The 14063-nt window shown below is 38.2% G+C and overlaps 1 protein-coding gene and 1 long non-coding RNA gene across 2 annotated transcripts in view; one reads left to right on the top strand and one right to left on the bottom strand.

The window, feature by feature from the left end:
• WDHD1 (WD repeat and HMG-box DNA binding protein 1) overlaps nt 1–14063 on the top strand; it is a 64950-nt gene that overhangs the window by 35660 nt on the left and 15227 nt on the right. Inside the window, exons 15-18 of the mRNA XM_024568296.4 lie at nt 1794–1931; nt 4160–4316; nt 12204–12318; nt 12964–13095. Of these exons, the coding sequence (XP_024424064.1) occupies nt 1794–1931; nt 4160–4316; nt 12204–12318; nt 12964–13095 (542 nt within the window). The remainder of the gene's footprint in view (nt 1–1793; nt 1932–4159; nt 4317–12203; nt 12319–12963; nt 13096–14063) is intronic.
• LOC128781401 (uncharacterized) overlaps nt 1–14063 on the bottom strand; it is a 33955-nt gene that overhangs the window by 7568 nt on the left and 12324 nt on the right. The gene's annotated exons all lie outside the window — the stretch shown is intronic.

Here is a 14063-nt window from a genome sequence, read left to right as displayed (position 1 = left end):
GCTAGTCTGAAGAACCAAAACAGCTTTGAAGTGACTTTTTAAAAAGTTGCTGCTTTTTCCTCACCTCATACTCTTTCTTCAGTCCCCACCACTATCTGTATTCAGACTGGTTTTATTAAGGTTACCAATGATTTCTTTATGCTTATATTTGTAGAGTAATTCTATCGGAAATAGTTTTTTTCTTGACTTCAGTGGCATCACTCTCCGATTTTCTTTTTTATTTCACTGATAGTTCCTTCAGCTCCTTTGGTGACCCCTCCTCCCGTGCTGACCCCTCTTCTCTAGTGCTCTCTAGGTCAGGAACTTTCTGTCTCTCGATTGCTTAGCCACAGTAAGAAGTACATTCTATATTGCTATTTTGAACACGCCTACAAATGTAACTGAAATAAAAAGTCTCACGGACAATATTTGATTTAATTTTTTAAAATGATGGTTGCAACTCTGAATTGATTTCATGACTCATAGGTCAAAAAATGCAGTTTGAGAAACTGTCCTGGGGGGTCTCATTATGAATCACGTCTTTAAATACATACATGTATCCATGACTTCTAAATTAATACCAGCTCTACTTTCTTGTATTCTCAGACTTGCCCACTTGAAATCTCAAAATAGGTTTTGATACACAGCTCAAACTTAACATGGTCATAATAAAACTGATACATTTTTTTTCTCCAAACTCGCTTCTTTCTTAGTTACCCCATCTTGGTAAATAGTATACTATCAATCAGCTGCTCAAGCCAGGAATGCAAGAGTTATCCTTGGTTCTTCTCTTTCCCTTACCTGCCCCGCCAAATCAACTCTGTCAATAAGATTATATCATCATGTCAGTTCTTTGGAACAACACATTCCAAATCTTCTCTTTAACTCCCCCACTAAACCCTAGCCCCGCTCTCATGTCATCTCTTGGGCTGTTGCAGCAGCCTTCTATCCAGTCTTCCGCTTTAGGTCTTGCATTCTCTAATTTTTCTCCACATAGCAGCCTGGGTAATCCATTAAAAAAATGCACTCCTTTACTTAGATTCCTTTGATGACTTCCCAGTGCTTTTAGAATAAAATTCAAACTTCTTATCATAGCTGATGAGGTCCTACAAGATCTGATCTTTACCTTTTCAACCTCATCTCTTGCCACTTTTTCTCTTGATGCTCATTCTGGCCATATATGGGCTTCTTCGTATTCTTCAAACTCACCAAGCTTGTTCCCCCCTTTGGACCTTTTCATTAGGTGTGTTCTGTCTGTCTACTATAGTGCTCCTCTTCCTAACATTTCGATGGCTGGCTCCAACTTACAATTCATAGCTCAGCTTAAATTGCACTTTCTGAAAGAGGGCACCTCTGACTAGCTAATCTGAAGTAACCACTCAGTCTGGCATTCTGTATCACATTATTATTTTAACTCTTTCATAGCATTTAGCATTTTTGTGTTCTTTTGTTTGTTTTTTAATTCATTTGTTTGTATCCTCCTACCTGAATATGAATTTCATGAGAACAGTGATTTTTATCTTTATGTTTACCATTGTAGCACCAGTGGCTGGCAAATAGTAAGCTATCTGTAAATATTTCTTGAGTGAATGATTTCCCCTTATAGCCACTTTATATAAATAGTCCACGTAACATACAGTATTCTGCATTTTATACGTGAGCGGTGTCCCAGTTAGGTAGGTTATCCATAAAAAGTAGTGCTGGTTAACCTAAGAAACAAAATCAGTTCAATTCATAGAATATAATTTAGACTACAGTATAGCTAAATAACCTTTGATACTTTATTTATATTTATATTCATATTTTTTCACTAGGAACAGGATTTGATGGGGATCAGTGCCTTGGAGTTTATCTGCTGGAGATGGGGAAAAAGAAAAAACAAATTTTGCGTGGTGATCCTCTTCCTCTTACAAGGAAATCTTACCTTGTATGGGTTGGGTTTTCAGCTGAAGGCAAGACAAATTCATTTATTTATATTAAAGACATTTTTCAAGAAGAAAACTGTTTCTTTGTTTCTAGTTAATTTCTTTATAGATAAATTGTTTAAATGTCTTTATTTTAATATGTTGGCAAAACTGGAAACTGAAATTGTTAGGCAATATAACCATTGTTTTATGTACAAGGTCTTTTTTTCATGAGAATTCTGATTAGAAAACTTACAAAGAAATATATGAGGTCTGTCTGGAAAAAGTCCCACCATTGTTAATATAAAGAGAACAGTTTGTGCATATCAATGTAATGTGGCAGCCAAGGAGAGTGGACTGGAATGCACATGTGTGAACAGTGACGACTTTACTGTACTAGTCACTGGGGGTCATAGACACCATTGAGTGAGCATGTATATGTGTGGCTGTCACATACAAAATGACTGACTGAGTAGAGCAACAAATCTGCATCAGATTTTGCATTAAGCTGGAACATTCTTCCATGGAAACCGTTCAGATGATTTAGAAAGCTGCAGCTATGGGCAACTGGTGATTGATTGGCAGCTTCATCACAACAACACACCCACTCATGCATCACGATTTGTGCAGAATTTTTTTTTTTTTTTGAGAAACATCAAATCACCCAGAGGACTCAGTCCCCCAACACCCCAGATTTGGCGCCCTGTGACTTCTGGCTTTTCCCAAAACTAAAATCACCTTTGAAAGGGAGGAGGTTTCAGACCATTGATGAGATTCAGGAAAATACAACAGGGCAGCTGTTGGCAATTGGGAGAACTGTGTGAGGTCCCAAAATGCCTGCTTTTCTGAAGGGGACTGAGGTGTCATTGTCCTATGTACAGTGTTTATTGTATCTTTTTCGGTAAATGTCTCTCTTTTTCGTATTACCTGTCTGAATACCTTCTGGACAGACCTTGTATTTTTCTGTAAGTTTATTAAGATAATAAGGAGATTCAAATAAATGGTAAAGTAGTGGCTATTCCAGCAGATTCTACACAAAAATCAGGAATTTCCTGTTGCTGTACTGTCTACTACAGTAACCACTAGCCACAAGTGGCTACTGAACACTTGAAGTATGGCTAATCTGAATTAAGATGTGCTGTGAGTATAAAGTACTCTCCATATTTTGAAGATTTAGTATGAACAGAGAATGTAAAATAATATTAAAAATTATTTTAACATTGTACTTGTTAAAATGATTATATTTTGGGTATATTGGATTTTATAAAATATAAATTAGAATTAACTCACTTCCCCCCCCCCCTTTTTCTTAGGCGGCACTAAGATACTAAAAATTACATTTGCGGCTCACATACTTCTTTTGGACAGTGCTGTTGTAAACTCATAGATGATTTGAAGGACACTGAGGATTTCCTTATTTTAAGGAGCCTGTTAACCCTGTCTCCTGGCTTAACTATTTCTGTTAGTAGAGATTTGTACCCTTTGGTTATCGTTAGAAACTCCACTTTTATCTTTAAAACATCAACACTTTCTGGAAGTGTCTTCTGTTGGGATATTAGTCATTTATGTATTAATAATAATGTGACCGTGAATAACTTTTATTCATGTAACATTTTCCAATTAAAAATCAGATCTAGACTCTGAAGAAATGACTTTGCAGAGTGAGAGGGCTATGAAGTCAGATGAGAAAGGGGGTAATGAGGAAATTTGCTGGGTACTTGCTGAGGTGGGAGCAGAGTAGGGGGAAACCACGATGCTTACATGTTTTCTAGGCAAGCTTTGTTTACCTTGGAGTTGGGGGACAGAACTGTATAATAAACCCAAGAAAGACAGGGAGGAGAAAGAATACTAAAGACAGGTTATTTACATCCTCACCTTGTATCAGGTTTTGGTGTTTTTTCAAGTCTCTTAACCACCAAGCCTTCAGATTTAAGTTTAATTTTTTTTTACTGAAATTGGCTTTTGAAAGTATTACTTTGTTCCAGCAGATGGCATAGTTTTCACTAAAACTGTTAAGTTCTTTTTATTTGGGTAAATATCAGTCATATCTCAGGCTTCCCCCCAACCCCCATCCCGTTTTCTCTGTTAGGTCTTACTCTGTGTGGTTAATGAAATTTTGTGAGAAAATAAAGTTGGATTATTTGCTTTTTTTTTTTTTTTTGCTGTTTACTTTTTAATTAAAAGTTGAATCATTGGTATGTATTTTTAAAATAGTATTTATTTAACAAATATGTAGCTGTGTCTCCAAGTGATTTGTTTTTCTGTTGATATTACAGGTACCCCCTGTTTCGTGGATTCAGAAGGCATTGTTCGAATGCTGAACAGAGGACTTGGTAATACGTGGACTCCTGTATGTAATACAAAAGAACACTGCAAAGGAAAATCTGATCACTACTGGGTGGTTGGTATCCATGAAAATCCCCAGCAACTGAGGTGGGATATTAGAAAATGCTTCTTAAAGTATGTTTTTATTCTTCTTTTACCTTAATTCATTTACTTGCTTTCTATATTTGCAAAATTAGAAATTTGTTTATATTCACTGTGAAGTTTTCAATCAGTTGCTTGACTTGGAACTGAGAACAAAATAGGGATTAAGTTTATTAGTGTGGCTATAACATCATTTCTGCCTGTTGGTGGGGGGCAGTTCTTGTTAGACATGGCATTTCATCTTTATTACAGGCTCTTATTTATTTTTCCTCACTGGAGGACTTTTTCTTTTCATTGCTTTTAGAGAGAGAGGAAGGGAGAAAGAGAAACATTGTGGGAGCTCGGTTGCCTTCCACACCTCTGGATCTGGGATTGAGGAGTGAACCTAGCCATGGGCCCCAGCTGGGAAATGTACCCACAACCATTCAGTTATGGGACGTTGCTCCAACTAGCTGAGCCCCACCAGTGAGGACAGCCTCTTATTTTTAACTATGATTTAGAATTGAATGTATATAATTTAGCTGTTTATGAGATTTTTTTTCCTTTCTTTTTTTTTTAACCCTTTGGATATTAATTAACAAATAGGTACAAGTTCAGTATTGATACATGCATCTCTAATGGTTTTTTGTTTTGAGATTTTATTTATTTATTTTTAGAGAGAGGAAGGGAGGGAGAGAGACATCAGTGTGCAATAGATACATCAATAGGTAGCCTCTCGCACGCCCCCAACTGGGGACCTGGCCCACAACACAGGCAGGTGCCCTGGCTGCATAAGCCAGCAGTCAGTCCACTGAGCCACACCAGCCAGGGCACTTTTTGATCTTTTTAGCTTAATTATTGTAATAGAGTAATGAAATGTAATGGTATATTGCAAGTATAGAATTCTCAGTTCATATAGTCTATGTTCAGTGTTGTGTTGAAGATTTCCCTCTTTTTTGACCTGGTATCTTCTTGGTCTAAGAGATTGTCAATGACATGTAGGTACTTGGTGAACAAAGAGGTCTCTCTTTTCATGGAGCTTATAGTCTAGGGAGACAGATAACAGAAACAACTAAATATTAATTACTACCTGGGATAAAAGCCATTAATTAATCTAAACCAGATCCATGATAGAGAATAACAGATGGGCATGTTTTAGGTGGATTGATCACAAAAGATTCTTAATGGAGGTAATATTAATATGAAACCTGGATGCCAAGGAGTCTGTTATGGAAGAATGGGGTGAAAAGCAATCCCTGTAGAGTACACAGCATGCATAAAGGCCCTGAGGTCAGAAAGAACTTAATGTATTTGAAAAATTGAAAGGATCTAAATGTGGCTAGCGTATAAGAAACAGGGGGTGATGGGAGAGCATAAACAGATACCAGAAGTTTAGACATATATGTTGCATTATAGTCCATGATAGAGAAGGTTTGATTTTATTTGAAGTGTATCAGAAAGCCATTGAAGGTTTTTATCCAGGGGAATGTTGTAATCTGATTTATGCTATAGAAAGAAAAATGTGATTGTAAATGGATTGGCAGGGGTAAGACTAGAAGTAGGATGACCAGTTTTCCGCAAGTGGATTTATTCCTTCTGGGGATGTTTGGAAATGTGGGGTATGGTTTTCAGCTGTGAGAATGATAGGAGTTACTCTGGCATTTAGAGAGCTGGGGCCAGGGTTGTTGAACATCTCATAGAGTGTAGAACGGTCCTTCTCAACTACAGGTTATCCCAGATGCTTTCAGTGCCATCATTGAGAAACATTGAGCAAGATTTTGTAGTCATCTGTCTCATCTAAAACAATGGCTGGAACTAGTGTGGGGGCAGTGGAAATGAAGAGAAGCAGATGCAAGATAGAAACAGTAGGATTTGCTATTAGATTGGGGATTGGGTGTAAGAGAGAATGACATTCATATTTCTAGTTAAAAGCAGGTAGATGGATAGTTGAACCATTTAAAGATATAAGGGAAATTAAAATGAGTTCTGTCTTAGGTGTGTTAAGTTTGAGATGCAAAATATTCAAATGGAGCTATCAAGAAGGTATTGGATATATAATTCAAATTCAGAGGAGAAATTTTGCCTGGAAATATAATTTGGGAGTCACCAGAATATAGACGATATTTAAAGTCATAGTAATAAATTAGATGACTTAGCAAGAAGAAAGAGGGAAATGGTCTTAGAACCCAACCCTAAGAAATTCCAACATTTAGAGGTCAGGTATTAGAGTAGGAATTTTTGCATGAGAAAGAAAAGAGGGTTAGCTAGGCAAGTAAGAGAAAAATCATTTGAAGAAGATCCTATAACAGATGCTTTAAGTGGGGACTATTTCAAGAAAGAGGCAATAGTGAGAAAGGAAAATAAAAATTGCTCTCAAATATATGAAAAGATGATTGATAATCCCTAAAAATAAGATAAATGTAAATCAAAACTAAAAAGAGAATTCTCTTTTTACCTATCAAATTGGAAAAGTCTAAAAATTGGCGTTGGTGAGGCCCTGGTGAGATAATCACATTTATATGTTGCTAATGGGGAATACACATTGGTTAAAATCCCTATTGAAGGTAATTTGTCAAGAACTACCAGAATTAGAAGTGCGTATGTCCTTTGACCCAATAATTCTGCTTCTAGGATTTGTCCTACAGGTATACTAGTATTTACTATTTAATGTGCGATACACAGCATCATCATCACAAGGGAGATCATTAGAAATGCTGACACATCAGACCTGCTGAATGAGAATTTGCATTTTAACAAGATCTTTAGTTGATTTGTGTGCATATTAAAATTTAAGAAATACTGCTGCTAGCAAATGTGGGAAATAAAACATGTAAAAGATACCTTACATGGAAGGATTGTTAATATTAGCAAAAGATTGGAAACCTAAATTTCTATTAGAAGAATAGATAAATCAATTCTGTACAATTATTTATACACTAGTGTACTATGTAGTTTTTTATAAAGGGTGAAGCAAATCATATGTGTGATAATTGATGTGTATCCAGAATATAAACAGAACTCTTAAAACTCAAAAAAGACTCAGTTAAAAAATAGGCAGCCCTGGCTGTGTGACTTATTGGTTGTAAAGTTAACCAGTGCGCCAAAAGGTTGCAGGTTTGATTCCCAGTCAGGGCACATACCTTGGTTGTAGGTTTGATTTCTGGCTGGGGTGTGTACCGGGGGGCAAGCAGTTGATGTTTCTCTCTCACACTGATGTTCTCTCTTTCCACTCCCCATCCCCCCCAGTCAATAAATATATCCTTGGGTGAGGAAAGGATTCCCCATCATCAGCCATTAGGAAATACAAATGAAAACCAAAGAGATACCACTTCACATTCACTAGGTCAGCTATAATCTGGAAAACGGGTAATAACAGATGTTAGTGAGGATGCAGAGAAATTGGAACCCCAGCCATTGCTGGGTAGGGATGTAAAAATGATGGATTTTGGCAGTTTCTCAAAAGATTAAACATAAAGTTACCATATGACCCAATTGTTCCTCTCCTAGGTATGTACCCAGGAGAGTTGAAAACATACCCATACAAAAATTTATAATTGAATGTTCATCATCGATTTCTTCATAATAGCTAAAAGGTGAAAACAGTGCAAATGTTCATCAGCTGATGAGGAAGTTAAATGTGGTGTATCCCTACAATGGACTATTACTGGGCTACAAAATAGGATAAAATACTGATTCATGCTACAACATGGATGAACCTAGAAAATGTTATGCTAAGTGAATGAAGCCAGATACAAAAGGCCACATACTATCATTCCATTGATATCAAATCTTCAGCATAGGCAAATCTATAGCGACAGAAAGTAGATTAGTGGTTGCCAGGGGCTTGCAAGGGAGGGGACAGTGGAGAATAGGAAGAGACTGCTGATGGGTGTGAGCTTTCTCTTTAGGGTGATGAAAAATGTTTTGGAATTAGTGGTGATAGATGCACAACTCTGATTATACTAAAAACTGAATTATACACCATGATATCATATGACTATGGTACGTTCTGTGTGAACTTTGGTATATGAATTATATCTTAATAAAACTATTATTTAAAAAGGGTAAGGATGCTATATGTAGTGATGTGGAGAATACGTAATTGTATTTACTTATATATGCCAAAGAACTCCTGAAAGAGTAAAAAAGGAAACTAACAATAGTTACCTGGTAGAGGGAAACTCAGTAGATAGTATAGGGGACTTTTCTGTATTATTATTATTTTTTTTTGACATGTTATTTTTTTAATTACATTTACCTTTTTTAATCTGGTGGTAAAATACTAGTGTCATATCAAAATATACCTTATCACAGATAATAAGCTATTTATAAACTATGTAAAAACCTGTTTTCTTCACTAGAGAAAAAAATTGGTGGAGCATTAGAGTCAGACAGACCGTCTTGAGGGCCCAAATACTCAACCTACAGCTAAACAGATTGGGCAACTTATCAGAACTCTCAGAACTTAGATTTGAGGAATCTGACCTACTTCGTAGAGATGCTGATGAATTTAAATCAGACACGTATGTCAGGTGAAACACAGAAACCCAAAATTACAGCTGTGTTCCCAGTTATAACCCTCCCTACTCCCATTTCAGTGATCACTGTTCCTGCAGATGTCGACTTCATGGCCCACCGGCCATCAATCAGCGTGTGTTTGTCTTTTTATACAATCTGAACTTTCTCTGTCATTTACTTTCTTATTTAATATGTAAGGGTTTTTTTTGATATATTTATTGATTATGCTATTACAGTTGTCCCTTTTCCACCCCTTCACTCAACTCCATCCTGCCCACCCCCTCCCTCCCACATTCCCCCCCCATAGTTCGTGTCCATGGGTCATACTTATAAGTTCTTTGACTTCTACATTTCCTACACTATTCTTACCCTCCCCCCGTCTATTTTCCACCTATCATTTATGCTATTTATTCTCTGTACCTTTCCCCCCTCTCTCCCCCTCCCAATCTCCTATTGATAACCCTCCATGTGATCTCCATTTCTGTGGTTCTGTTTCTGTTCTAGTTGTTTGCTTAGTTTTCTTTTGTTTTGGTTTTAGGTGTGGTTGTTAATAACTGTGAGTTTGCTGTCATTTTTACTGTTCATATTTTTTATCTTCTTTTTCTTAGGTAAGTCCCTTTAACATTTCATATAATAATGGCTTGGTGATGATGAACTCCTTTAACTTGACCTTATCTGAGAAGCACTTTAGCTTCCCTTCCATTCTAAATGATAGTTTTGCTGGATACAGTAATCTTGGATGGAGGCCCTTGCCTTTCATGACTTGGAATACTTCTTTCCAGCCCCTTCTTGCCTGTAAGATCTCTTTTGAGAAATCAGCTGACAGTCTTAGGGGAAGTCCTTTGTAGGTAACTGTCTCCTTTTCTCTTACTGCTTCTAAGATTCTCTCCTTATTTTTAATCTTGGGTAATGTAGTTATGATGTGCCTTGGTGTGTTCCTCCTTGGGTCCAGCTTCTTTGGGACTCTCTGAGCTTCCTGGACTTTCTGGAAGTCTATTTCCTTTGCCAGATCAGGGAAGTTCTCCTTGATTATTTGTTCAAATAAGTTTTCAATTTTTTGTTCTTCCTCTTCTCCTTCTGGCACCCCTATAATTCGGATGTTGGAACATTTCAAGATGTCCTGGAGATTCCTAAGCCTGTCCTCATTTTTCCGAGTTCCTGTTTCTTCATTCTTTTCTGGTTGGATGTTTCTTTCTTCCCTCTGGTCCACACCATTGATTTGAGTCCCAGTTTCCTTCTCATCACTATTGGTTCCCTGTACATTTTCCTTTGCTTCTCTTGGCATAGGCTTCATTTTTTCATCTACTTTTCGAACAAATTCAACCAATTCTGTGAGCGTCTTAATAACCAGTGTTTTGAACTGTGCATCCGATAGTTTGGCTATCTCTTCCTCGCTTAGTTGTATTTTTTCTGGAGCTTTGAAGTGTTCTGTCATTTGGGCCTTTTTTTTTTTTTTTTGGTCTTGGCGCGACTGTTACTTTAAGGGGCGGAGCCTTAGGTGTTCACCTGGGCGGGGTAATGCTGGTCGCTGCGCTGTGACGCTGTACGTGGGGGAGGGGCTGAGAGGGAGCAATGGCGCCTGCTCCACTCTCCACCGGATTCCACCCACTCCCTCCGCTTCCCACAATCAAATTGGGCCCCTCTGGTGCTGGTTCCCAAGTGGGTGGGCTTGTGCACACTCTAGGCCCCTGTGGGTCTCTCCAACCACCTCTCCTGTGAGGCTGGGAGTCTCTCCTGCTGCCGCCCCAACCCCCATGGGCGTTTTCAATCAGAGGTTTGAGGCTTTATTTCCCCGTGCTGGAGCCCTGGGTTATGCGGTCTGCTTCGCTCCCCACCGTTGGTCCTGGTTTATCTGCGCGAATGTGGGGCCGCAGGGTCTGCTAGTGGTCAGACTGCCTGCCCCGTTCATCCCACACTCCGCCAGTCTCAGTCCCGCCACAACCACGCGAGTCCTCTCCGCCCTGGTGCCCGTCTTCCGCCCCTCCTACCGGTCTGGATGTATGTTTCTTTTTTATCTACTTGGTGTTGGACTTCCTTGCCGTTGGATTTTTTGTCAGTTCTGGTTGTGCGAGGAGGCGCAGTGTGTCTGCCTACGCCACCATCTTGGTTCTCCTTCTGTATTCTTTTTTATACTTTGTTCATGTAAATATATTACTTGTTTGAAAATTAAGTTGAAACCTTTTACGTGAAAGAGGTAATTCAGTAACCCATGTCAAATAAGAATAGGAGTTAAGTTCAAGCAGACTTCTTAGTTTGGATACATGGAAGTTATTGGTAACCCTCATAAAAGTGCTTTTAGTGACATGATAAAATGCTAAATTCCAGACTGGTGTGGGTTGAGAGCATGTGCAGTAAAGAAATAAAAGCATAATATGTAGTCCTGGCTGGGTGGTTCAGTGGCTGGAGCATCATCCCATATACAAAATGGTTGTGGGTTCGATCCCCCGTCAAAGTTCCTATAGGAGGCAGCTGATCAATGTTTTTGTCTCACATCGATGCCTCTCTCTCTCTAAAATCAATAAACATATCCTTGGGTGAGGATTTTTAAAAATGCATAATATGTAGATAACTCTTTTCCAGAAGAAGTTCTGCTGTGAAGAGGAAGAGATGGGGGTGGTATCTAAAGAAGGCTGTTAAATCAAAGAAGGGATTATTTAGTTTGGGTGATGTTAGAGCATTTTGGTAATCTTTTGGCAGTAAATTTAGTAAAGAGGATGAGATTGATAATGTAAGAAAAGGAGAGAATTGAAGGAATCCTCAAAAGGAAAGAAAAGAAAGGTGATAGACTTCAGACCGTCTGTCTAAAATAGGAAGTCAGACATTTTATCAGTTGTGAGAGGGAAGAAGATAGACAATTGCAGATACATTTAGTATTTCAAGGGTGACAGGAATTCCTGTCTGACGGCTTCTGTTGTGTTGGCAGGTTGTGGAGCCATGCTGAGGGTATTTTTGAAGGCAGTGGTTGGCAGTGTGGGATCTTTGAGAAAACATGATCTTAGAAAATGCAAAATCAAAATAGTAGAGAACCATAGAGGAATTGCTGGTTAATATTCCTGTGCCTTAACTTTTCAGAATCTCCAAGGACTCCACTGGACATTTTTAATATCAAATGGACTATATTAGTTAACTTTTTAACAGTTCTTAGGGTGTAGGTTGTTCTCAGAATTTTTTGCATATTATTCTCAGGAATCAAGTTACTTAGTAATTTGAATGAAAGAATTCACATTTTTATCATAACAGGCTAAGTTTTGAACCTATATAGATTTTTACTGTTCCATCTAATGTTTATTCAAATAAGATGATTTGTTTTGTTAGTAAACATCATCTTGAAAAGGTATATTTAATTTAATATTACAAATACACATTTTTGTGGTAAGACTTTTTCTTTAATGACAGGTGCATTCCTTGTAAAGGCTCTCGGTTTCCTCCCACCCTTCCGCGCCCTGCTGTAGCTATATTATCCTTTAAGCTTCCTTACTGTCAGATGGCAACAGAGAAGGGACAGATGGAGGTATGTGGAAATCTCGCACTGACACTCTAAATGCACTGCCTGTGACACAGCCATTTAAGAATTGTCCTGATGACCAGTATTGAGTATTCATTACTTTGTAATTTAATGAGGTAGCGGGGGTCGGGTGGGGGGCTGCGTATGATCACCAGGGCACCTGATTGCCGCCTCTGCCCACAAGGACTTTGTCTGGGAGGTGAGTGGGTAGTGTCCCTAGTGCCTCACGAGTGTGAGCACTCACTGTCGGAGCAGGGCGAGTCCTGAGAGTGCGTGCCTCCGTGGGGTGTTTGTGCCATGAGTTTTGATTCACCCTGCATCATCTAAAGTCATTTGAAATCTTACATTTAGTTATTCTAAACAAGAAGCAAATTGTCTTCTAAAAAACTAGTTTACCAAGTTATCTAGTATTAACTATAATAGCTAGGAAACGGTTTTAAAACATTATTTCTTCACTATTCCCCTCTCCCCTTATAACGATAGGAGATAAAGTCAAGCCGTAGTACCCCATTAATTACAATTTGATGCTATAGAGATGAGTATTTCAGAAACTATTTTATTCAGAAACTGGCACGTTAAATTAAATATTTAACACTTGCCTGGTACTAAATGATCCGTAGCAGACTAAGTGATCTTTTTCTACTTTTGCAGGAACAGTTTTGGCGTTCAGTTATGTTTCACAACCACTTTGATTATTTAGCTAAAAATGGTTATGAATATGAAGAGAGCGCTAAAAATCAAGCAATAAGAGAACAACATGAACTTTTATTGAAAATGTTTGCAGTAAGTAAAATAAATATACTGAAAAAATTAAATGCTCTTCTAAGTTTGAATCTCTTAAAGGTATGTGAGTTAGCACTGAGTTCCACAGCCTGAAATTCTTAAGTTGTATCCAGTGGTGTTTTTCTCTCTTAAAAAAAAGTTCTGTTTTTCAGTTGATGTTGCATTTAAAATATTGAAAACATTATCTTGTATCTAAGATCATAGGCAGTAATAAACTGTTCTGGTGCCACCTCTCTTTTTGCCTTTGCCCACTGCACTGTTTTAATGGGTCCTCAAAGTGATTTTGATGCTTAATAAAGTTTGAGAATCAGGAACTCCACCTCATACTCTTATCCTCTGCGACAGAGTTCCTGAACTTCCAAGGGTGTCCCAGTCTTAAGAACTTTCGTAATGCTTTTAGATATGCCTATTTTTTCTTACCCTCTTAGGTAACTGTGATGGTAAAAGTTTGTCTATAGCCAGTGACCATGTTCGGTGCCTGGTATATTTAAGTATGTTTATCTTTGGAGGTAAATGCAGTTTTTGAAACATTAGGTGTACACTTGTGTCCTCTCTCCAGGTTGGTGTTTGGGAGAGTAATAGAATATAATGTCTTCTTGGCTCATCTTGCCCTAGGCTAGAGGTCGCTTGAGGGCAGTGTTGTGCCAGGTACTCAGTGCTGTCTCCTACACAGTAGACCTCAGTATTTCTTGAGAGAGTAATGGTCCAGACTCTTCCTTTCCAAGTTCAGGGCAAGTGTTCTGAGGGGAAAGTGGTATCAGAGACCACAGAGCTCATTGTAACTACAGTCTCCAGAAGACGGTTTTTATTACCATCACCTCTGGGCAGCACTGCCTTGAGTTTGGTACTAAAGGAATTCAGTTAGTTTTTTGTAGAGTAAATTTTGTTCCTTTTGTAAAGTATCATTTGTGGTCTAGGAACTACTAATCATTTTGCTTCCTACAACACATTTAAGGAAACATTGGATT

Source organism: Desmodus rotundus, chromosome 7 (genome assembly GCF_022682495.2).
Source record: "Desmodus rotundus isolate HL8 chromosome 7, HLdesRot8A.1, whole genome shotgun sequence".
In the NCBI taxonomy this organism is placed as follows: Eukaryota; Metazoa; Chordata; class Mammalia; order Chiroptera; family Phyllostomidae; genus Desmodus; species Desmodus rotundus.
This window is presented reverse-complemented; position numbering and strand designations above follow the sequence as displayed.